At 38.6% G+C, this 25,499-nt stretch overlaps 1 protein-coding gene across 2 annotated transcripts in view; it reads right to left on the reverse strand.

The window, feature by feature from the left end:
• Positions 1-250: 250 nt before the first annotated feature.
• The window catches only part of SRPRB (SRP receptor subunit beta), a 29,361-nt gene continuing 4,112 nt past the window's right edge, over positions 251-25,499 (reverse strand). Inside the window, exons 4-8 of one of the 2 annotated variants that reach the window (XM_053221439.1) lie at positions 23,910-23,992; positions 11,475-11,611; positions 10,285-10,339; positions 3,830-3,894; positions 1,301-1,428 (exon numbers count right to left, since the gene is read on the reverse strand). In XM_053221439.1, coding sequence (XP_053077414.1) covers positions 3,831-3,894; positions 10,285-10,339; positions 11,475-11,611; positions 23,910-23,992 — 339 coding nt within the window. In that variant the 3' untranslated portion in view covers positions 1,301-1,428; position 3,830. Of the gene's footprint in view, positions 1,429-3,829; positions 3,895-10,284; positions 10,340-11,474; positions 11,612-23,909; positions 23,993-25,499 lie in introns of both variants that reach the window. The other variant, XM_053221438.1, reaches the window with a different exon arrangement.

Consider the following 25,499-nt stretch of genomic DNA (forward strand, 5'->3'; position numbering starts at 1 on the left):
CATGCTGCATGCTTTCCGAGCACCCACACCCCCATCATGCTCTGACCACACTCTTCTGGGATTACCTTCTCACTTAGCCACAGCCACCCTGATCTCATCTGAAGCTTTGGCCGAGCTTGTCCCTGAGTGTATGAAGTAGGGACAGCTGTTTGTTCCTGTGTACGCTGCAATCTGCAGGCCCTGGAGATGTGGAACCAGGCCTGCACCCTTCCTAACACATGCTCCCATTTGTACTCACCATACTGTTCCATTTCATCGCTTTGAGCCAGACAGGTTATTTTATTTGCCAAGAAACGCATTAATAATTTATAAAAGCCATTTAAAAAGCCAACATTCAAGAAGACAACAAAGAGCATCACTTTGAGGCTGACTTTTCTTTTTTAAAGTGTATATTCACTGCTGGTTAAAACTATGGAGAACTTTTATCATTCCTATGTGTTCCACTGCATTCTAGCTAGGAGTACAAAACAGGGGCCAAACAGCACACGAACACATCCAGGAGCCCTTGGCCATCCAGAAAACCACAACAGTTTCTAAATCTCCACAGACTCCTCAATTAAGGGAAACCACCAGAACACACGAGGCCCTTGGCAATGGGGATTTAGCATTTACAGTTCTGTCATCTGGGAATGACTCCAAGGGTTCAGGGCATGTTTTTGAAACCTAAGTGTTATGAGGCTGGAGTGTGGACAAGTCACCAAGCTGATGAAAAACAGACCCGCTGTCAACACAGCCTTGCTGTTTTCTACCTGTCTTCACATGTCAGGAGACCACCTTGTAACTACACCCACACATCTGAGAATTCACAAAGGACCAGATGATGTATTGACCGTGAACCAGCCAAGGACAAATGGAAATCAACTAGTTCCATATACAGACAGGTTTGTTTTCAGCAAAAGGGACTAAAGCACAGAGGCAGAGGATAAGAAATTTTCAGATGATAATCATATTCTCATAATACCCTCCTAACCTTACGTCAAGCTTATGTTAAAGGGACAACACCTTAACAAAGGGAAGCACACAAATAAAAGAAAGCAATGAGGGAGAACTAAACTTAAAAACAAAAATTCCAAGTTACTTTCGACAGTAATTTGTTTCCAGAACAAGAAAATGTTTCTTATTACATTCTGTACCCCTTCTTTATCAACTCAAGGCTACCACACCCTTTTCCACACACATACAAGTTCAACTATCCTGCACTTTAGCTCTGCCCCTCAGGCGATTTTAGCCAGCCATTTCTCCAGGTCCCGGATGTCAGCAGAGCCAGCGTCCCCTCTTCCGCCCTTGGCACTGCACTCCAGGAACTCCACTTTGAGGGGCAACTGTGAGAACTCAAATTCTTTGCCTTTCTTTCCCAGCTGAACAGGGGCAGTGCTGGAACTGTCCAGTGTGCTGGGGGCAGCAGAACGGGTGACTCGTAAAGTGTTGCTGTGACACAAAAGAAAAATGAGTCAGGAAGGAGAGAGTAACTTTTATATAGTGATTAAAGGCCTTTAGAAAACCACATTCATTCCTAAATATTTCAGTATTCATTTAAATACTTAATCATAAACCTGTCAATTACACTATTAAGACTGTTGAATAACCCTTTGCATTCATATACCGTTCTCAGCTAGGAGAGATGTGGGTCCGGCCTGACTTCGCTTGATAAAGAGTAGGTCAGTAACATCCCCCAGGTCATACCAGTGCCCCCTTTATATATCTGCAGAAAATCAAGAGTCGGACACTCAAGTGACTGTGCCACCCAGGTGCCCTGAACACATTTTTTAAATACACGTTGTAAATGTTATAATAACTTAAGTCTCTGAAATTACATTTACATTTATCACAAGTCTATGTGGATACAGAGCTTAGAAATCCACAAACTCCAAATTCTCATATCCAGTTTGGGCCCAATCACTATTCTCCAACCTCTTTACCCACTAAAACCTTCCCAATTTAAGTTGTCTTACTGCCACCTGCTGGCCCCCAAAAAGAGTGCATAGCAATGCTCATTTGTCTACTTCTTCCACACTTTCTGCTATCCAGAAGCAGAGGAATACATGCTCCCCAAAGTGCTTTCTTAACAAAATAAAAAGCATTTCTTGAAGCTGTAAGGCTGCATGAAAATTAGTGAAGAATCTCCAAGAAAAACTAAACAATACCTTGCTTAGAAAAAGACACACATGAAAAAACTATTTTTAAGAAACAATTAATACAAAATTCAAGATATTACTTACCTCTTGATGGAAAGGAAGAAAAACTTTTGGGGAGAAACCCCTAGGACCTTCTAAGCAAGGTGGTGGGTCCATGGGTATTCATTTTAATATTCTTTAAAGTCAATATATGTGTCATATCTATCCCTTTATATGTAAGATATTTTACAGTAAAAAAAAAAACAAAAACCTTAGGGGAGGCTGGGTGGCTCAGTCAGTTAAGCATCCAACACTTAATTTTGGCTCAGGTCACAATCTCATGGTTTTGTGGGTTTGAGCCCCACACTGGGCTCTGTGCTGAAAGCATGGAGCCTGCTTGGGATTTTCTCTCCCTCCCTCTCTCTCTGCCCCTTCCCTGCTCATGCTGTCTCTATCTCTCAAGTACATAAATAAATAAATTAAAAAAAAAAAAAAAGACTTAAAAAGGAAAAAAGGCCAAACATTAAATATGTACTCAGCTCTTGCCATAAAGCCACATGAACATAGTTAACCTTGTTATTCAGGAGACTATGAAATGCTTCAAAGCTGATAGGGCCTAATTCTCACAAACACAGGATTAATCTAAAGTTAGACTCCTGGGATGCCCCGCTGGCTCAGTTGGAAGAGCATATGACTCTTGATCTTGGGGTCATGAGGTCAAGCCTCACATTAGGAGTAGAGATTACTAACAGAAATAAATAAACTTTAAAAGTAAAATAAAATCAGGCTCCTAATTTAACTGATATTAACCTTCCTAACTTTTAACATTTCGCTGTTACCTTGTAATGCATTTTCTTCTGTATTGCTTTTATATGGCTCTTTAGAGTAAAAAGCAAATGGACTAAGGAAAATATGTACTTTGAACACAGGAAGACTTGGGACTATACTGCTAAATAGAAAAAAAAAAAAATGGGATACACAAATATGATCACTTCTTCCCCCAATTCCCAACAATTGCAACAGAGTTTCTAGAAAAAATTAACTAACTGTTCCAATTTCCTTAGTCTAACAATAAACAATTTACAGTCTCAAGGGAGAGCATCAAGAGTAAGGGAAGAGATGAAAAATGTGCAATTTCAGAAGGGACAGAAACCACTAACAGTGACATCAGCAAGAGGGCAGAATAGCAATTTCCAGCACAAGTCTTGTCACAGAACCATCAATCTGAATAACCACCTATGCATGAGAGATAAGGGATCCAGGTCAAAGATCACAGGACCTGGGTATTATACAGAAATAAAAAAAGATGCACTGAAGAGAGTAGGAAGGACAGCTTCACATTACCCACATTACTTCTCCTGCAAGCATGGAGAGATATGCTTCACTTGGGGGAAGGACAGTGAAGTGAGCACTCACTATCCCAGAAAACCCAGCACCAGGCTGACCCTCATGGCCCCAGCCCACGCATATGGACCCAAGCTCCAGGACCACCCCAATGGACCCCAGCACAAGGCCTGCCCCAGGAGACCCAGGCACCTGGCAAGACAGGAGAGATTCAGGTTCGAGCCTGCCTGAGTGGACCCTGGTGCCAGGCCCACTTCCGTGGACCCAGGCAGTAGGCCCACCTACCCACGGATCTAGGAGCCAGGCCAACCTGCCCAAGTGCTCCAGCAGCAAGCCCACCAAAGGAACAAAATAAAGTACCAATAACTAACCTTAAAGAAATGGAGATCTACTAACTAACAAAGAATTCAAAATAATCCTTTGAAAGTTCATTGAGCTATAAAAGAAAAAGACAACTCAATAAAATGAGAAAAACTATATATGAATAAAAATGAGAAGTTCAGGGCATGTGGCTGGCTCAGTCAGTAAAGCATGTGACTCTTGATCTCAGGGTGGGGTGTTCAAGCCCCACATTAAGCATGAAGCCTACTTAAAAAAATAAAGTTCAACAAAAAGAAACCATGAAAATTTTTTATGATATTCTGGAGCTAAATAACACAATGACTAAGGCGAAAAATTCAGAGATCTTTAACAGCAGACTTGCCAAAGCAGAAGAAAGAATCAGAGGAGCTTAAAATCAGGAATTTGAAGTTACCTAGTGAGAAGAACAAAAAGAAAAAAAAAAAAGAGTAAAGAGAGCCTATATAGGGGCACCTGGGTGGCTTAGTCAGTTAAGCATAGACTTCAGCTCAGGTCATGATCTCACAGTTGGTGAGTTCGAGTCCCACCTTGGGCTCTGTGCTGACAGCTCAGAGCCTGGAGCCTGCTTCGGATTCTACGTCTCCCTCACTCTCTTGCCCCTCTCCCACTCACACTCTGTGTCTCTTGCAAAAAGAAGCAAACATTAAAAAAAAAAAAAAAAAAGCCTATATAACTTATAAGACATCATTAAATAAACGAAGTACATGCATTATGGTAGTCCCAAAAGGAGCAGAGAAAGACAAAGAAACAGAAATCTTATTCAAAGAAATAAAACAACAACAACAACAAAACCCAAATCTAGAAAGGGAAATGAACATCCAGATCCATTAAGCCCAAAGAACCCCAAACAAATTAAACATGAAGAGAAATTTTTTCTCTCTCCTTCATGTCTGATGGACAGCTTTGCTGGGTATAATATTCTTGGTGGCATTTTTCTTCTTTCAGCACTCTGAATATATGATTTTACTCTACTGGCACATAAAGTATATGCTAAGACTAAGAAATCTAGTCTTACAGGGTTTCCCTTGTTTGTGACAACTGGCTTCTCTTGCAGCTTTCAAAATTCTCTGTCTCTGACTTTTGTCAATCTGATTATAGTAGATGCACAAAATAAAGCACCACAAACAAATAGCACCACAAACAAATAATTAAATTATAAAGAGAAGAAAGGGACAAAGGAATTATAAAACAAAACAAAACAGAGTAAATCCTTACCTATCAGTAATTACTTTAAATGTAAATGACTTAAATTCTTAAAACAGAGTGGATGAATGGATTAAAAAACAAGATTGAACTATGTTCTATCTCCACGAGAGACACACCAGATTTAAGGTTCTACATGAAGGGATACAGATAGATATTCCACGCAAATGGTAACCAAAACAGAGCAGGGCTGGCTAGACTTATTTCAACAAAACAGACTTTTAAGTCAAAAATTGTCACAAGAGACAAAGAAGGTCATTATATAAAGGCATAAGTTCATCAAGAGGATATAATAATTGTAACCATATATGCACCTAACATCAGAGAATCTAAATACATAAAGCAGATTAACAGAACTAAAGGGAGAAATAGATATCAACACAATGATAGCAGGGGACTTTAATCCCACATTTCCAACAATGAACAGATAATCCAGACACAGAATCAGTAAGAAAACAAAGTATGTGAACAAGACTAAACACAAATATAACTAACGAATATAGAACATTCCATCCAACAACTGCAAGAACGCATTCTTTTTTTTTTTTTTTTAATGTTTATTTACTTTTGAGAGAGAGAGAGAGACAGAAAACGAGCAGGAGAGTCAGAGAGAGAGGGAGACACAGAATCTGGAGCAGGTTCCAGGCTCTGAGCTGTCAGCACAGAGCCCAACATGGGGCCCGAACTCACTGTGAGATCATGACCTGAGCCGAAGTCAGATGCTTAACTGAATGAGCCACTCTGGTGCCCCAAGAATGCATTCTTTTTAAGTTTACACAGAACAGTCTCCAGGATAGATAACATGTTAGGCCATAAAACAAGTCAACAAATTTAAGACTGAAATCACATCAAGTATCTTTCTGACCACAATGGTATGAACCTAGAAATCAGTAATAGAAAGAAAATTTTAAAATTCACCAGTTTGTGGGGAGTAAATAACATGTTTCTGAAGAACTAAGAAGTCAAGGCAAATAAAACAATATTTACACAAATAAAAATGGAAGCCCAACACACCAAAACTTACAGGATGCAGCAAAGGCAGTTCTAAGAGGGAAATTTGTAGCAATAAACATCTACTCTAAGAAAAAAGAAAGATCTCAGAAAAACAACCTAACTTGACACCTCCAGGAACTAGAAAAAAGAACAAACTACCACAAACTTAGCAGAAGGAAAGAAAAAATAGACATCAGAGCATAAAGAAATGAAATATAGACTAGAGAACAATAGAAAATATCAATGAAACTATAAGCTGGTTTTTTGAAAAATAAAACTGACAATCCCTTAGTGAGGACGAAAAGAAAGAAGACTAAAATTAATAAAATCAGAAATGAAAGGGCTAACTTACACCACAGAAATACAAAGGATAAGACACTATCAACAAATTAGACACCTAGAAGAAATGGATAAATTCCAAGAAACACAAAACACACCAAAGCCTAATCATGAAAAAACAGAAAATTGGAACAGACGGATAATGAGTAAGGAGACTGAATCAGTAATTAAAAGCCACCAATAAAGAAAAGCCCAGAACAAGATGGTTTCACTAGTGAATTCTACCAAACTTTTTTTTTTAATTAAATTTTTTTTTTTTGAGAGATAGAATGCAAGTGAGCAAGGGACAGAAAGAGAGAGGGAGAGAGAGTGCAGAGCCCTGGAGCAGGGCTCAAGCTCACCTGATGCAGGTCTTAAACTCACAAACTGTGAGATTATGACCTGGGCCAAAGTAGGATGCTTAAAACATTGAGCCACCCAGGCACCCCTCTACCAAACATTTAAAGAAGAATCAATACTAATTCTTCTCAAATCTCCTAATTAAAGAGGAAGTAACACTTCCAAACTCATTTTAGAAGGCCAGCATTACCCTGATATCAAAGCAAGAGAAGGACACTACAAGAAGAGTATAGGCCAACATCCCTAATGAACATAGATGCAACATTCCTCAGCAAAATACTGGAAAACCAAATTCAACAGTACATACGTTAAATGGATTGTACACTATGATCAAATGGGATTTACTCAAGATGAAAAGTTCAACATATCAATAAAGGTGATACACCACTGTAAAAGGATGAAGGATAAGAATCATATAATCATCTCAATAGATACAGAAAAATCATTCGACAAAAATCAACATCCTTTCATGATCAAAACTCAACAACAGGCAGAGAAGGAATGTAGTTCAAAATAATAAGGGTCATATATGACAAGCCCACAGAAAATACTCAACGGTGAAAAGCTGAAAGCTTTTCCTCTAAGATCAGGACAAGGCAAGGATGCTCACTCTCACCACTTCTATTCAGCATAGCACTGGAAGTCCTAGACAGAGTAATTAGGCAAAGAAAGAAATAAAAAGCATGCAAATCAGAAAAGAAGAAGTAAAATTATCGCTGTTCACAGATGACTTAATCTTATATACATAAATCCCTAAAGACCACTAAAAAGCAGAACTACTAAACAAATTCAATAAAGTTACAGGATAACAAAATTGATACACAACAATCAGTTATGTTTCTATGTATTACTAACAAACTATGAGAGAAATTAAGAATTAACAATCCTATTTACAATAGCATAAAAAATAAAATACTTAGGCACAAATGTAATGAAGTAGGTGAAAGATCTATACACTGAAAATTGTAAGACATTCATGAAAGAAAGTGAAGACATGAGTAAAGGAAAAGATGTCCCTTGTTTCTGGATTGGAATAATACTGTTAAAATGGTTATACTATGCAAAGCCGTCTATAGATTCAATGCAATCCCTATTGACACTCCAATGGAATTTTTCACAGAAATAGAAGAAACAAAGGATGAAGGGACAAATAAAATGTGGAACATACATAGTGTGGAATATTATCCAGCCTTGAAAAAGAAGGAAATTCTACTACTTACAACAACATGGATGAACCTAGAGGACATTATGCTAAGTGAAATAGCAGACACAGGCACAGTAAGACAAATACTGTACGATCACATTTATATGTGGAATCTAAATCAAACACAAAGAAGCAGAGTAGAATGGCAGTTACCAGGGGTGGGGGAGGGAGAAATGGGGAGCCTCTGACCATTAGGTCAAAGGTTATAAAGTTACAGTTATGCAAACAAGCACATGCTAGAGATCTACTATACAGGATAGTATCTATGGCTAACAATACTACCTTGTACACTTAAAATCTGCTAATAGGGTATCTTAAGTATTCTCATGAATCTCTCCTCTCACACACACACACACTTAAGGGAGCAGGAGGAAACTTTGGGAAGTAATGGATATTTTGATGGCCTCAATGGTGGTGATGGTATCAAAGGTGGATATTTATCCCCAAATGCACTGAGTTGTATATATTAAATATGCACAGCTTTCTAAATATCATTTACACCTCCATTAAGGGGTTTAAAAATCTCTTGATATTCAACTTGAATATCTTTGATAAATGATATCTTTGATAAATCTGATTGAAGAGCTAACTTTACTCTTTATATCTTAAGAAGTTTAAAGCATATGGAATTAAATATATTAAATATATCATTCTCAACTAAAAGAAAAATAAAAAAAAGAAAGAAACCACAGAAAATGGCAGACTAGGCCTGGTAAAATTTTTCTGTCAAGAGCCATAAATTAAATGTTTTGGGCTTGTAGGTGACATTTAGTCTCTGTCACATATTTTTCTACTTTTCTTATTATTTTTTTTTACCTGTCCTTTAAAAATATAAAACTAAAAAAAACAAAACAAAACAAACAAAAAAACCCATACATACATACACACATACATAAATAAATGTAAAACTATTCCTTGTTTGCACATCCTGAGCAGGAATTTGTCAACCCTAAGCTCCTGAGTACAGGAACCACATTGTATTTCCCCCTGTAGCTACATTCTAAATGCAGGGCTTACCATATACTAGATGAATTATAGGTGCCTGTTAAATGAATAAAGGAGTAATAAGTAAATCCTAGTGGGAAAAAATGTGCTCAAAGTTGAATTTATGCAATTTTTCCTCATCAGGTTCTTTTCTTTAATAAAAGAAAATCCTGGGGCGCCTGGGTGGCTCAGTTGGTTGGGTGTCCAACTCTTTTTGTTTTTAATTTTTTTTTAATGTTTATTTTTGAGAGAGACAGAGTGTGAGGGGGGAGGGGCAGAGAGAGAGATTGAGAGAGAGAGAGAGACAGAATCTCAAGAGGCTCCAGGCTCCGAGCTGTCAGCACAGAGCCCGACGTGGGGCTCGAACTCACGGACCGTGAGATCATGACCTGAGCTGAAGTTGGATGCCCAACCGACTGAGCCACCCAGGCGTCCGGGTGGCCAACTCTTAATCTCAGCTCAGGTCATGTCCTCACGAACCATGGGAATCAAGCCCTGCGCTGGGCCCCGCACTGATAGTGTGAAGCCTGCTTGGGATTCTCTCTCTGCCTCTCCACAGCTCTCTCTCAAAATAAAACAAATAAACATTTGAAAAAAAAAGTCCTTATACACAGCAATAAGAAAACAAACTTGCTTCATTATAAGGTTGATGTTATCTCCTAGGTAAGCTAGCTCTTACAAAGTGGCAGAGTACAGATGTTAGATTCCTTAAAATTCAAAAGGTTACAGCTCAATTTACAAATGTTTAAACATTAAAATCAAGCTAAATAATGTCATGTAGCTTGAAAACAATAAAATAAGCTATAAAATATAGTATCATAGATGTTTAAATTCTTCCAAAGTGCTCCTTTCTTACTCCAACAACAAAAATTTCCATGGCTTTCAAAGTCTGTAGTTTCTAAAACCTTTCATAATTACTATAAATGAACTAGAAACAGTGGGAAAATACACTGAATTTATAGCCTCAAAAAAGCTGAGATCTTCTATCCATGAATTTTTTTTTTTTTTTTTTAACGTTTATCTATTTTTGAGACAGAGACAGAGCATGAACGGGGGAGGGTCAGAGAGAGGGAGACACAGAATCTGAAACAGGCTCCAGGCTCTGAGCTGTCAGCACAGAGCCCGACGCGGGCTTGAACTCACGGACCGCGAGATCATGACCTGAGCCGAAGTCGGCCGCTTAACCGACTGAGCCACCCAGGTGCCCCTATCCATGAATTTTTAAAGTATCCATGAACATCCCATTGAGGCTTTTTAAAATTCCATAAATTTTGTCATTTAACAAATATATTTCACACTATTTATCAGACTATGATAATCATATACAACCAGACTTTAAGCAATATATCTGTATTTCCTAAGAGTTAAGATCTACATTAACCAATATGACTTATTCATACTTACAGTTCTTTCTCAAGCTGCTGCTGAATTAATTTTGCAGATTTTGCCATTGTAATGTCTGTACAGAAATAAAGACACTGTTATAGTTTAAACCAGAAAGGGTCTCTTCCCAAAACTTCTTGCACATATGGAAAATTCCTATTTAAATCAGTAAGTTTCTTTTCCCTTTAGTTTTTTAAAAGAGCTTTTTACCATTAGTAGCTCCACTATCGAAGTAATAAGCTTTATATTTGCATGCATGGGTTTTCCTACAAAACTGCTTACAAATGTATTAAGCTTGTGACCCTAAAATTGACTAGTTCTTTCCTGAAAGTTTTCTACATCTTACAGACCGTTTAAATTAATATGTACAGAAGTCCAGCCAGTGTAACAGAAAGAACACCTACCAGTTTTTTTATTGTAACAAGAGCCTTCACTCTAACAGAAAAACCCTGTCATATAAAAGTAAACTAAGCATATTTCCAGCTGATACTAAGATGGTATGTTACTCAAGTGCACCTTGGTAAGAGATAAACACTGGTTTGGCACATAGCAGAACCCAAATAAATATTACTCTCTTTATACTGAAGAGAAAAAACAGAGAGGTCAGGTAATGATTCTAAGACCGATTCCTGATTAGACATCATTAAGGTTATTACTACCTGATCACTTCTGAGAAATGCAATGGGCTCTTCATAGAATCAGAATTTTAATTTGAAAGAGGACCATAAAATCAACTAGTTTATCTTATTTTAGAGGTAATGAAACTGAAGCCTAGTTTTACTTGGTATGATGAAAAATTTTTAATGGCTATGAGGTTAAAGAAAAACAACTTCTGCAAACTCCCCTTGATGAAATGTGCTGGAAGGTGAACTTGTTTGAAAGGAGAGACTCCCCCTCTGGCCCTCCACAACTGTGTGTGAGATGACATATTGTCAATCTGACAAAACAGCTTGGTAAATAAAGTAAAATGATTTATAATTTAAAAAAAATGCAAAACACCGTATCAAAGAAAAACTGATCATAGTCACTCCTTTGTATGGTAAAACTAATGAAAATGCAGATGTATAAACAATTTTAAGATTTAAAATTCTTCGTAGTCCATTAACAATTAGCTCTCTTTCTCAATAATAACATTCACAGATAAATGTGTTAACTCTTAGTAGCAATCCCACAAAAATCTCAATTATGATTGCTGGAAAACATAATGGCACCTTGCTTATTGCAGGCGATTAAGAATGACGGTGTGTTCTTCAAACTCATACTGTCAATGAGAACTTGATAGAGAAACTCTGCCACATCTTTCACCTCTCGTTGGAAGGCTGCACTATCCACAACAAACACAACAGCCCTGGAGGGGGAGAAAGAAAAAGCAGCATGTGAGCATGCAACAGTGCAGCAGTGTGTTGAAAAATCATATCCTTAACCTCAGCCAGTTCAATGCTAATGAATAACACACAACAGACTCACATGCAGATATGCACACATGTAATCACACCACACAAATACTTAACAAAGGACTGCTGAGGAGACGCCAAGTGAAGTGTGTGCTTTTTTGATAACTGTGTACTTCTGGCGACTGTACAGCTTGAAATACTATTTTTTATCGAGTTGTATAAAAATGCAAAAAAACCACCCAAAAACAAAACAAAGGACTACCAAGTGTTACTATGTATCAATGACTGATCTAAAAAGATCAGTGCCTGGGTGGCCCAGTCAGTTAAGCATCAGACTCAGTCTTGGCTCAGGTCATTATCTCACAATTTGTGAGACGAGCCCAATGTTGGTTAACACACTGACAGTGTGGAGCCTGCTTAGGATTCCTACCCCCCCCAACACCGATCTCCCCTGTGCATACACATGCTCTAATATACATACGTTAATATAATACATATGTATACGTACATATATACACATATACACACTTACATATACACACGTATGTGCATATATATATACATACATATATACCTATACATATATATACATATATATATGAAGACATTAATAGCAGAGCTGAATTTTAGCCAGACACAAAACTGGGACACAGACAGTCTGCAAAGTAGTGCGTGCAGAGCACAAAGGAGTGGAACAGCATGGCCTAGAGAACTGAAGGTAGGAAAGGGGGGGGAGGAAACCAGGTAGCAAAGGGGAAAGACACACTGAGCTACAAAATTTATGCTCTTCCATTACAAAGAATATTGGTGCTTAATGGAAGACAGATACATGTAAGAGGGTAATCAAACTAGAAGCAAAGTGACCAAGTAGGGCCCAACCTAAGGCAACAGTGAGAATTCTCATGTGCTGGAAATAAAGAGGTATCAAAGCTTAAGCAAAGCAGTTCAGGAAAAATAACAGATAATAGACTGTAGGGACCAGGGTTTGAATACTCAGGTGTAGCTGGAAAAGAGCAATGGCCAGAATGCAGTTGGGGAGCTGGAAGTGAACACCTAGCACAAAGCCTAGAACTTAAAAGCAGTCTAGTGGAGTCTGATGTGGGAAAATAATCCAGGAGGAATTGAAGTATCAGGTATCTTGAGCCTCACACAGCAGGGGTATGAATTTACATCCTGTCATGGTGTAAGATTCTCAAGCAGAAAGAGGGAGGCCCCCAGAAGGTGGGGCCAAGATGGCAGAACATGAAAGTTTTTTGTGTGTGTCTTGTCCCTGAAATGTAGCCAGATCAACACTAAACCATCTTGCACACCTAGAAAACTGATTTGAGGATTAACACAACAATCTGCACAACCTGAACCACAGAACTCAGCAGGTACACGGCACAGAGAGGTGAACTGGAGGAGAGAGAAGCCACAGAAGGCAGGGAGCTGTTTTTGCTTGTGGAGAGAGGACAGGACAGGGACAGGGGGAGACTATGGGAAAGCACCCCCCCCCCACAAAAGCAGTTGGGGGGAAAAGGAAGAGTCTGCGAGGGACTGAACAAAGAAGGGAGAAAGGAGAAAAGAGGGGGGTTAAATTCCATTAAGACAGGGGGAGCACAGAGTCTGAAACTCCGCAGCTCAATACCTGGCAGTGCTCGGGTGGGAAGAGTGAATCCCCAGGAGCAGAGAGTGAGGTCCAAGGGATCCTCGGGCCACATGTGGAGAGGCAGTTCCCCTCCTGGGAGGACATTTGGTAGAGGCTGTGCGGCCTCCCCACAGGCAAAGGTCCCAGCAGACCCCAGAGAATAACCACATTCACTGGTGTTGGGACAAGGGCATAAAGGGGAAAATCTGGTGCCAAACGTGTGTTGCGATTTACCATAATCCCTGAAACTCTGCTGCTAGATGATCACACGAACTTCTTCTGGGGCGGGATGGCACCCAGCCACAGTCTCTGGGCATCTGGCAGCAGCACGGTCTCCCGAAAGTTCCTGGGGGTGGGCAGGCACCCGGCCATTGCTCAATGAGACCCTCCCCAGACAGAACGGGTCAAAGCTGCAGTCCCTCAAAAGTGAGGGACTGGGAAACACAGCCCACCTTAGATAAAGCTCAGGAGGAAGGTGCCGCCTAGAAGCCTGACAGTTTGGTCACGGACAGTGTAAACACGGGAAGTGCACAGGAGCCAGAGACAAAGGAGGGAGGCTTAACTGATGGTCGGGGAGAGAACAGAGTTCTGATACTACAGACTGAGTGGCTGGATGATGCCATTTTCACTCCTCCCACGCATGCACATACATGCCTACATGCGCCACAACAATCTACCCCAGTAAGCTAAGCAGCACCACCTAGTGGAGAATGGAGTTGTTACACTAGGCCCCATCCAACTGGGCCAACTGCCCTCAGGAGGACCACCACAACTCTCTGCATGCTTAGTTTACAGACTATAAAGTGCTTCCTAGTTTGACTTCTAGGGGAAACCAATGTAATTTCAATTGTATTTTCTTCACTGATCCATCTATTCAATTTTTTTTCTTTTTTTGTTTTCTTATTCTTTAATACAGAAAGAAAATATTTATTTTTATTTTATGTTTTTATTGACAAGATTTTTTCTTTTGTTTACTATAGTTTTGACTTTTTGGTAAATTTTTAAAATTCTATTTTCCTTCCATCATTTTATGGTATTCTATTTTATTGTGTTCATTTTTTCAAATGTTTTCTTTTTAATCTTTGTCTTTTTTCTCTAACATACCAAGCTCCTTTCAACAACCAGACCAAAACAGATATAGCATCTAGTATCCTTTGATATTTTTGTGTTGTTTTTAATTTTTATTAATTCCTTTTCTTCCTTCAAAATGACAAAACGAAGGAATTCACCCCAAAAGAAAGAACAATAAGAAATGACAGCCAGGGACTTAATCAACACAGATACAAGCAAGATGTCTGAGCCAGAATGCAGAATCATGATCATAAGAATACTGGCTGGGGTCGAAAATAGGTTAGAATCCCTTTCTGTGGAGATAAAAGAAGCAAAACCAGTCAGGATGAAATAAAAAATGCTATAACTGAGCTGCAATCTCGAATGGTTGCCATGGTGGCAAGGATGGATGAACCAGAGCAGTGAATCAACGACACAGAGGACAAACCTATGGAGAACAGTGAAGCAGAAAAAAAGAGGGAGACTAAGTCAAAAGAGCATGATTGAAGAATTACAGAAATCAGTGACTCATTTAAAAGGAACAACATCAGAATCATATGAGTCCCAGAAGATGAAGTGAGAGAAAAAAGGGTGGAAGGGTTATGTGAGCACATCATAGTAGAAAACTTTCCTAACCTGGGGAAAGACACAGACATCAAAATCCAGGAAGCACAGAGGACTCCCATTAGATTCAACAAAAACAGACCATCAACAAGGCATATCATAGTCAAATTCACAAAATACTCAGGCAAGGAGAGAATCATGAAAGCAGCAAGGGAAAAAAAGTCCTTAACCTACAAGGGAAGACAGATCAGGTTTGCAGCAGACCTATCCACAGAAACTTGGCAGACTACAAGTAGTGGCAGGATATATTCAATGTACTCAACTGGAAAAATAGGCAGGCAAGAATTCTTTATCCAGCAAAGCTGTCATTCAAAATAGAAGTAGAGATAAAAAGTTTCCCAAACAAAAATTAAAGAAAGGAGTTCATGAGCACTAAACCAGCCCTGCAAGAAATTTTAAGGGGGACTTTCTGAAGGGAGAAAAGAGGAAAACAAAATAGACCCAAAGCAACAAAGACTAGAAAGGGCCAGAAAACACACCAGAAACTCCAACTCTACAGGCAACATAATGGCAATAAATTCATACCTTTCAGTACTCACTCTGTCAATTGTCTAAATGCTCCAATCAAAAGACAGAGTAGATAAGAAAACGAGATCCATCTATATGCTGTTTATAAGAGACCCACTTTAGACCTAAAGACACCTTCAGACTGAAAGTAAGGGGATGAAGAACCATCTATCATGCTAATGGTCGCCAAAAGAAAGCTGGACTAGCAATACTTACATCGAACAATCTAGACTTTATTTTTAAAATTTTTTTTTTCAACGTTTATTTATTTTTGGGACAGAGAGAGACAGAGCATGAACGGGGGAGGGGCAGAGAGAGAGGGAGACACAGAATCGGAAACAGGCTCCAGGCTCTGAGCCATCAGCCCAGAGCCCGACGCAGGGCTCAAACTCACGAACCGCAAGATCGTGACCTGGCTGAAGTCGGACGCTTAACCGACTGTGCCACCCAGGCGCCCCTGACAATCTAGACTTTAAAATAAAGACTGTAACAAGAGATGAAGAAGGTCTTTATATCATAATTAAGGGGTCTATTCACCAAGAAGATGTAACAACTGTAAACGTTTATGTTCCAAACATGAAACACCTAAATATATAAATCAACTAATCACAAACATAAAGAAACTCACTGATAATAATACCATAATAGTAGGGGACTTCAACACCCCATTTACAACAATGGTCAGATCAACTAAACAGAAAATCAACAAGGAAACAATGGCTATGAATGACACATTGGACCAGATGGACTTAACAGATATATTCAGAACATTTCATCCTAAAGCAGCGGAATACACATTCTTCTCCAATGCACATGGAACATTCTCCAGAATAGATCACATACGGGGTCACAAATCAGCCCTCAACAAGTACAAAAAGATTGAGATCATACTATGCTTATTTCAGACCACAACGCTGTGAAACTCAAAATCAACCACAAGAAAAAATGTGGAAAGATGATAAAACTTGGAGACTAAAGACTATCTTACTAAAGAATGAATGGGCTAACCAAGAAGTTAAAGAGGAACTTAAAAAGTACATGGAAGCCAATGAAAATGATAACACCACAGCCCAAAACCTCTGGGATGCAGCAAAGGCAGTCATAAGAGGGGAGTATATAGCAATCCAGGCCTTCCTAAAGAAGGAAGAAAGGTCTCAGATACACAACCTAACCTTACACCTTGAAGAACTGGAAAAAGCACAGCAAATAAAACCCAAAACCAACAGATGACAGGAAATAATAAAGATTAGAGCAGAAATCAATGCCATGGAAACCAAAAAAAAAAAACAAAAAAACAAAAAAAACAAAAAAAACCAAACAAACAGATCAAGGAAACCAGAAGCTGGTTCTTTGAAAGAATTAACGATATTGATAAACCCTAGCCAGTTTTATCAAAAAGAAAAAGGAAAGGACCCAAATAAATAAAAGCAAGAGTGAAAGAGGAGAGATCACAACCAACACAGCAGAAATACAAACAATAAGAGAATATTACAAGCAATTATACACCAATAAAATGGGCAATCTGGAAGAAATGGACAAATTCCTAGAAATATATAAACTACCAAAACTGAAACAGTCAGAAATAGAAAATTTAAACAGACACATAACCGGTAAAGAAATAGAATTAGTAATAAAAAATCCCCCAAAAAACAAGAGTCCAGGGCCAGATGGCTTTCCAGAGGAATTCTACCAAACATTTTTTTTTTTTTAATGTTTATTTATTTCTGAGACAGAGAGAGACAGAGCATGAGTGGGGAAGGGGCAGAGAGAGAGAGGAGACACAGAATCAGAAGCAGGCTCTGAGCTGTTAGCACAGAGCCCGATGCGGGGCTCGAACTCACAAACTGTGAGATCATGACCTGAGCCACAGTTGGTTGCTCAACCAACTGAGCCACCCAGGCACCCCTCTACCAAACATTTAAAGAAGAGTTAACACCTATTCTCTTGAAGCTGTTCCAAAAAACAGAAATGGAAAGAAAACTTCCAAACTCTTTCTATGAAGCCAGCATTACTTTGATTCCGAAACCAAAGACCCCACTAAAAAGGAGAGCTACAGACCAATTTCCCTAATGAACATGGATGCAAAAATCCTCAACAAGATACTAGCGAACTGGATCCAATAATACATGAAAAGAATTATTCACCACGACCCCAAGTGGAATTTACACCTGGGCATCAGGGCTGGTTCAATATCTGCAAAACAATCAATGTGATACATCACATCAATAAAAGAAATGAGAAGCATATGATCCTCTCAATAGATAGAGAAAGCATTTGACAGAATACAGCATCCTTTCTTGATAAAAACCCTCAAGAAAGTAGGGATAGAAGGATCATACCTCAAGATCATAAAAGCCATATTGAACAACCCAACACTAATATCATCCTCAACGGGGGGAAAAACTCAGAGCTTTCCCAAGGTCAGGAACATAACAGGGATGTCCATTCTCGCCACTGTTATTCAACACAGTATTGGAAGTCTTAGCCTCAGCAATCAGACAACACAAAGAAATAAAAGACATCCAAATTGGTCAGGAGGAGGTTAAACTTTCACGCTTCGCAGATGACATGATATTCTTGTGGAAAACCCAAAGAGATTCCACCAAAAAGCTGCTAGAACTGACCCATGAATTGAGCAAAGTCGCAGGATATAAAATCAATGCAGAGAAATTGGTTGCATTCCTATACACCAATAATGAAACAACAGAAAGAGAAATCAAGGAATCGATCCCATTTACAAATGCACCAAAAACCATAAAATACCTCAGGATAAATTTCACCAAAGAGGTGAAAAATCTATACACTGAAAACTATAGAAGGCTTGTGAAAGAAATTGAAGAAGACACACACAAAAAAGGAAAAATATTCCATGCTCCCAGATAGGAAGAATATTGTTAAAATGTCAACACTACCCAAAGCAATCTACAATGCAATTCAATGCAATCCCTATCAAAATAACACCAGCATTCTTCAGAGCTACAACAAAGAATCCTAAAATCTGTACAGAACCAGAAAAGACCCTGAATAGCCAAAGCAATCTTGAAAAAGAAAACCGAAGCTCGGGGCGCCTGGGTGGCTCAGTCGGTTGAGCGTCCGACTACGGCTCAGGTCATGATCTCGCAGCTCGTGAGTTCGAGCCCCACGTCGGGCTCTGTGCTGGCAGCTCAGAGCCTGGAGCCTGTTTCAGATTCTGTATCTCCCTCTCTCTCTGCCCCTCCCCTGCTCATGCTCTGTCTCTCTCTGTCTCAAAAAAAAAAAAAAAATGTTAAAATAAAAACAAAAAACAAAACAAACCCGAAGCTGGAGGCATCACAATCCCGGACATCAAGCTGTATTACAAAGCTGTAATCATCAAGACAGTACACTACTGGCACAATAAGAGACACTCAGATCAACGGAACAGGACAACCCAGAAATGGACCCACAAGTGTATGGCCAACTCATCTTTGACAAAGCAAGAAAGAATATCCAATGGAATAAAGACAGTCCCTTCAGCAAATGGTGCTGGGAAAACTGGACAGTGACATGCAGAAAAATGAACCTGGACCACTTTCTTACACCAGACACAAAAATAAACTCGAAATGGATGAAAGACCTAAACGTAAGATAGGAAGCCATCAAAATACTAGAGGAGAAAGCCGGCAAAAACCTCTCTGACCTCAGCCGCAGCACCTTCCTACTCAACACCTCCCAGAGGCTAGGGAATCAAAAGCAAAAATGAACTATTAGGACCTCATCAAAATAAAAAACTTCTGCACAGCGAAGGAAACAATCAGCAAAACTAAAAGGCAACCCACAGAATGGGAGAAGATATTTGCAAACAATGTATCAGATAAAGGGTTAGTATCCAAAATCTACTAAGAACTTATCAAACTCAACACCTAAAAAAAAAAATAATCCAGTGAAGAAATGGGCAGAAGACATGAATAGACACTTCTCCAAAGAAGATATCCAGATGGCCAACTGACACATGAAAAAAGGCTCAACATCACTCATCATCAGGGAAATACAAATCCAAACCACAGTGAGATACCACCTCACACCTGTCAGAATGGCTAACATTAACAACCCAGGCAATGACAGATGTTGGCAAGAATGTGGAGAAAGAGGATCTCTTTTGCACTGCTGGTGGGAATGCAAACTGGTGCAGCCACTCTGGAAAACAGTATGGAGGTTCCTTAAAAAATTAAAAATAGAACTACTCTACGACCCAGCAATTGCACTACTAGGTATTTATCCAAAGGATACAGGTGTGCTGTTTCAAAGGGGCACATGTACCCCAATGTTTACAGCAGCAATATCAACAATAGCCAAAGTATGGAAAAAGCCCAAATGTCCATTGAGGAATGGATAAAGAAGATGCGGTATATATATATATGATGGAATATTACTCAGCAATCAAAAAGAATGAAATCTTGCCACTTGCAACAAAGTGGTTGGAAGTAGAGAGTATTAGGCTAAGTGAAATTAGTCAGAGAAAGACAAATATATGACTTCACTCATGAGGAATTTAAGATACAAAACAGATGAATGTAAGGGAAGGGAAGCACAAATAACATAAAAACAGGGAGAGGGACAAAACATAAGAGACTCTTAAATATAGAGAACAAACAGAGGGTTGCTGGAGGGGTTGTGGAAAGGGGATGGGCTAAATGGGTAAGGGGCATTAAGGAAGCTACTCCTGAAATCATTGTTGCACTATATGCTAACTAATGTCGATATAAATTTAAAAATAACTATAAAAAATTATCTTCTAGAAAGTTAATACTTATCAAATATTAGCTTCTTTCATATGAGTAACAGTATATGAGAAGCAAAATGTCAAGAAACAAATGGGGCAAGAACCATACAATGGAGGCAGAAATGCTCCCCCCGCCCCCGCCTTTCTTTAAAATAAAGAGGCTAATTGAGAAAAAAAAAAAAAAAAATGGGCCAGACTCCATGAACCCCTAGGGCTCCCAACAGGAGGAAATATGAATCCTTTCTAGAGAGAGGCTTTCATATCCTAAAGAAGTAAAAAAAAAAAAAACAACAACAATCATAACAACAACAAAATATTAAAAACACAATACCATTATCATCCGCCCCCCCCCCCCCCCCCCCCCGCAAATGAACCTTTGGTATAAGCCTAATAAAATATGTCAAGATCTGTATCAGGAAAACTACAAAACTGATCAACAGAATCAAAGTGTAACTAGATAAACAGAGACATTCCACAATCATGGATACGAAGACTAAACAGTTTCAAAATGTGTCTTCTTCCCAACTCAATCTATAGATACAATTAAATCCAATCAAAACCTCAGCAACTTATTCCATGGATACTGACACATTCTACAGTTTATATGGAGAGGCAGAAGACCCAGAATACCGAACATAATAATGAAGAACAAAGCTGGAGGACTGACTCTGCCCAACTTACTATAAAGCTTTAGTTAACCAAGACAGCAGGTCCTGATGAAAACAGAGATCAAAAGAACGAAGTCCATTAATATAGTCAAGGGCAATACAGATGGTCCCTGACTTACAATGGTTCAACTTACAACATTTTTTTTTACTTTACAAAGGTGTGAAAACAATACGCATTCAGTAAAAACCAGACTCCAAATTTTGAATTTTAATCTTTTCCTGGGCTGGCAATATGCAGAACAATCTCTTGTGATACCGGGCAGCAGCAACGAGCCACAGCTCCCAGTCAGGCACTCGACTGCAAAGGTAAATAATCAATACACAGAACCAGTCTGTTTTTCACTTTTACTACAGATTTCAACAAGTTACATTAAGATTTTCAACACTTTTATTATAGACTTTGTGTTAGATTATTTTGATGAACTGTAGGCTAATCTAGGTGTTCTGAACACATTTAAGGCAGGCTAGGCTAAGCTATGACATTCGGTAGGTGTATTAGATGCATTTTCAGTTTACTATGGGTTTATCAGAATACAATCCTATTATAAGTCAAAGTAAGATCTGTACAACAAAACAAAGATAATCTTTTCAACAAATGATGCTGGGACAGCTAAACACCCACATGCAAAAATATGAATACATACAATGAATAAATATAGGCTGTATACTTTTCAGAAAAATTAGCTCAAAATGGATCACATACCTAAGTGTAAACCACAAAAGCACAAAACTCCTCAGAGAGAACACGGGAGAAATCAAGATATCTTGGGTCTGGCAATGATTTTCTAGATACGACCCTAAAGGCACAATCCATGAAAAAAGATCAATAAACTGATCTTTTATTGAAAGATACAAATTTCTGCTCTACAAACGTCAGCATCAGAAGAATGAGCCACAGACTGGTAGGAAGTATTTGCAAAAGATAGATCTGATAAAGGACTGTTATCCAAAATATATAAAAAACTCATATAACTCCATTTAAAAATAGGTCAAGGAACTTTTATAGACACCTCCCCAAACAAGATTTATAGAGAGCAAATAAGTACATGAAAAGATGTTCCACATCATATCAACGTCTTCATGGAAATGCAACTTAAAGCAGTTAGGTATTACTACCTATGTATTAGAACAGCTAAAATCTATAACACTGACAACACCAAAGGCTGGTCAGGATGAAGAGCAACAGGAACTCTCGTTTATCACTGGTGAGAATGCAAAATGGTGCAGCCACTTTGGAAGACAGTTTGGCAATTTCTCGCAAAGCTAAACATACTCTTACCATATAATTCTTCAATTGCACTCCTTGATATTCACCCAAAAACTAATGTCCACACAAAAACCTACACACGATTTTTATACCAACCAAGAAGTCGTTAGGCAGGTGAAAGGATAAATAAACTGTTTACATCCAGACAATGACATACTATTCAGCATTAATAAGAAATGAACTATCACACAATGAAAAAATATGGACGCAACGTGAATATATATTAGTAAGTAAAAGAAGCCACCCTGAAAGTCTACATACTGTATGATTCCAATTATATGACACTCTAGAAAAGGCAAAGCTATGGGAACTATAAAAAAGATGAGTAGTTTTCAGGGATTAGTGGACAGAGAGGGATGAATTAGCATAACACGGAGGATTTTTAGGATGGTGAAAATACTCTGTATGATACTGTCAATGGTGAATACACGTCATTACACATTTGTTCAAATCTGTAGAATGTACACCAAGAGTGCATCCTAATGCAAAACACAGACTCGGGGCACCTGGGTGGCTCAGTTGGTTAAATGTCTGACTTTAGCTCAGGTCATGATCTCACAGTCCGTAGGTTCGAGTCCAGAATCAGGCTCTGTGCTGACCGCTCAGAGCCTGGAGCCTGCTTCAGATTCTGTGTCTCCTTCTCTCCCTGCCCCTCTCTCGCTCGCTCGTTCGCTCACTCACTCTCTCCCTGTCTCTCACAAAAATAAACATTAAAAAAAAAACACACAGACTCAGAATGATTACGATGTGTCAGTGTAGCTTCATCAATTGTAACAAATGAACATTCTGGTGGAGGGTGCTTATAACAGGGAAGGCTGTGCATATGCTGGCTCAGGGGCAGGGGGATGTAATACGGGAAATCTCTACATCTGTTGTTCAATTTTGCTCTGAACCAAAAACTGCTCTAAAAAAGTTTATTTTTAAAAAAATTCACACAACAGTCTCATCCATGATAGACTGCTCATCATCACCATCTTCTGGGCAAAGAAGAAACAACAAAATAAAAGTCAAGACATCTTCATAAATAATGAAAGAAATAATTACCACATTCCATCAAACCTAAGATTCCTCAATTAAAAGACACATTCTTATTTCAGGTACAACTAAGAAAGAGAAAAATACTGCCAATTAAACTATGACACAAACAACCATAAAAAGCATTCATTCTAATTTCATAGATAATAAAATGTCTTAAAATCAATGAAATGTGGTATTAAAAAAAAAAATCAATGAAATGTGGTATATTTCCCTCCTAAGTTTTCACCAGTGTGAGAGACAAAACAAGAATAAAGCATCTTCAACTACAGCACAAGAATTTCAGGAAATAAGAGTAACACTAGGACAATACTAAAAGAAATAAGAAAATATTGTTCTGTACTTTTGAGACACTAAATTTGGGTAATTTAAGAACAGAAATATATAATGTTGGATTTAAATAACTTCTAGGATTTCACCTAGCTTTAAAATTCCTTTTTCAGATTTTAATAGCTCTACATGTAATTACAATTTGTCCTCAAAGGAAATGAAAATTTTATTAACATGGTTAAGTGTTAACACTTTCTGAACACTCTTGAGAAACACTTTCAAACATTATCTCATACAATCCTCATAAAAACTAGTAAAGGTGGGCTTGCAAACCAGAAATGGTTGACCCCAGGGTCTATGCTTTCCTTGGCAGGGCACCAGGCTGCCTCCTGAATACCACCAGAGCAAATATGGGTGACCTTGATATACAGATTCAGGCAAGTTCACTCTAAATCCTACTTACCTGGCTGAAGCCTTAAAACGCTCTAAGAATTGAAGTCTCAAGCTCTCATGGCCAGGGAGATCAATCAAGGTCAGGCTAGCACCCTAAGGATGACAGCAATAACATTAAATGAATATTGTGGTCCTGATTCACATTCATAACATAAACTTTTCATATCAGATTTCAAGTACCAGAACAGTGTCCAATTCATTAATGAACAAAAAAAGGTTCACCATAATTAATGAATCAAACAAAAGTTCACAAAGCATCTTCTGTTTATAAATCATTAGTAGAGGCTCCAGGGATTTAACAGGGAGCAAAAACAGACATGATCCCTGTTCCAACAGGGTTTATAATATAATATATAATAAAAGATCAACACAGGGTGCCTGGGTGGATCAGTCTGTTAAGGGTCTGACTCTTAATTTCAGCTGAGGTCATGATCTCTTGGTTTGGGAGACTGAGCCCCACGTTGGGCTCTGTGCTAACAGCTTGGAGCCTGCTTGAGATTCTCTCTCTCCCTGCCCCTCCCCCACTCAAGTGCTCAGGCACTCTTGTGCGCATGCGCTCTCAAAATAAATAAACTCTAAAAAAAGAAAGATCAACACAATGCAAAATTATATATAAATGTAAAATTACAACTTTGATAAATGCTCCAAGGGTACCTAAGAAACCTGACCCTGTGAGGGAGTCATGGAAGTGTGGTCCATCTGAGGCTGGAGAAATATACCAGTATGAATAAAAACAAAAACATGTGAAAAGAGTAGTAAATTCTAACAAAGTAAATAAAGTAATAGGAGACCTACACTTTACCACAGCATGTTACCATTACAGGGATCCCCAATCTTCGTAACAACAAAACATTCCTTTACATTCCCACTACAATTTAATTTTTAAATATTTGTTGACAAGACACACCATTTATTTGTTCCAAATGTCAATATTTTGTGTCAATCACGGAAACGGGGGGGGGGGGGTGTCCCTCCTGAGTCGACTCATTAAGCACCCACTTAAGGGCTATTCATTCCAGGTCTTCATTCTTGAGCTCAGGTTCAATATGGATATGGCCTTGCTCATAGACTCTCTGGTATAATCCTGATACACTTATCAGGCCCATGGAACCTTTCTCCAATGTTCTACCTTATCCACAGCCAGCCTTAACCACTGTTCAGCAGGAGGGAGTCAGTATCATGCACAGATCTGACATGATTACAGCTGGATTATGACCTGTCACTTTGTGTAGTCTTTTATGGGTAAAAATATGTGTGCTAGCTTAAAAAAAAAAAAAAAAAATTCTGTTAAGAGTCTAGGGACCTCAGGTTGAGACCCACTACCACATTTCATAATCAGCACTACACCACTATAAGCAATTCAGAAAGAATATTAATGATACACTGAGAGAGAGGGACTAGATCTAAAACATACTGGGGTGGGGGGGGGGGGCGGGATGTGGAGAGAAGGATTGAAAAAGAAGGCAGGAATGTTCTACATTTTCAAATAAAAATATGCAGGCCTTATATGTAATGTTAAGTTTTCCAAAAGCTATATTAAAAAAGTAAAAAAAAGATATAGTAAATTTAATTTAATAAATATTTTAACCCAATATATCTA

The sequence above is a fragment of the Acinonyx jubatus genome, chromosome C2 (genome assembly GCF_027475565.1).
Source record: "Acinonyx jubatus isolate Ajub_Pintada_27869175 chromosome C2, VMU_Ajub_asm_v1.0, whole genome shotgun sequence".
Taxonomy (NCBI): Eukaryota; Metazoa; Chordata; class Mammalia; order Carnivora; family Felidae; genus Acinonyx; species Acinonyx jubatus.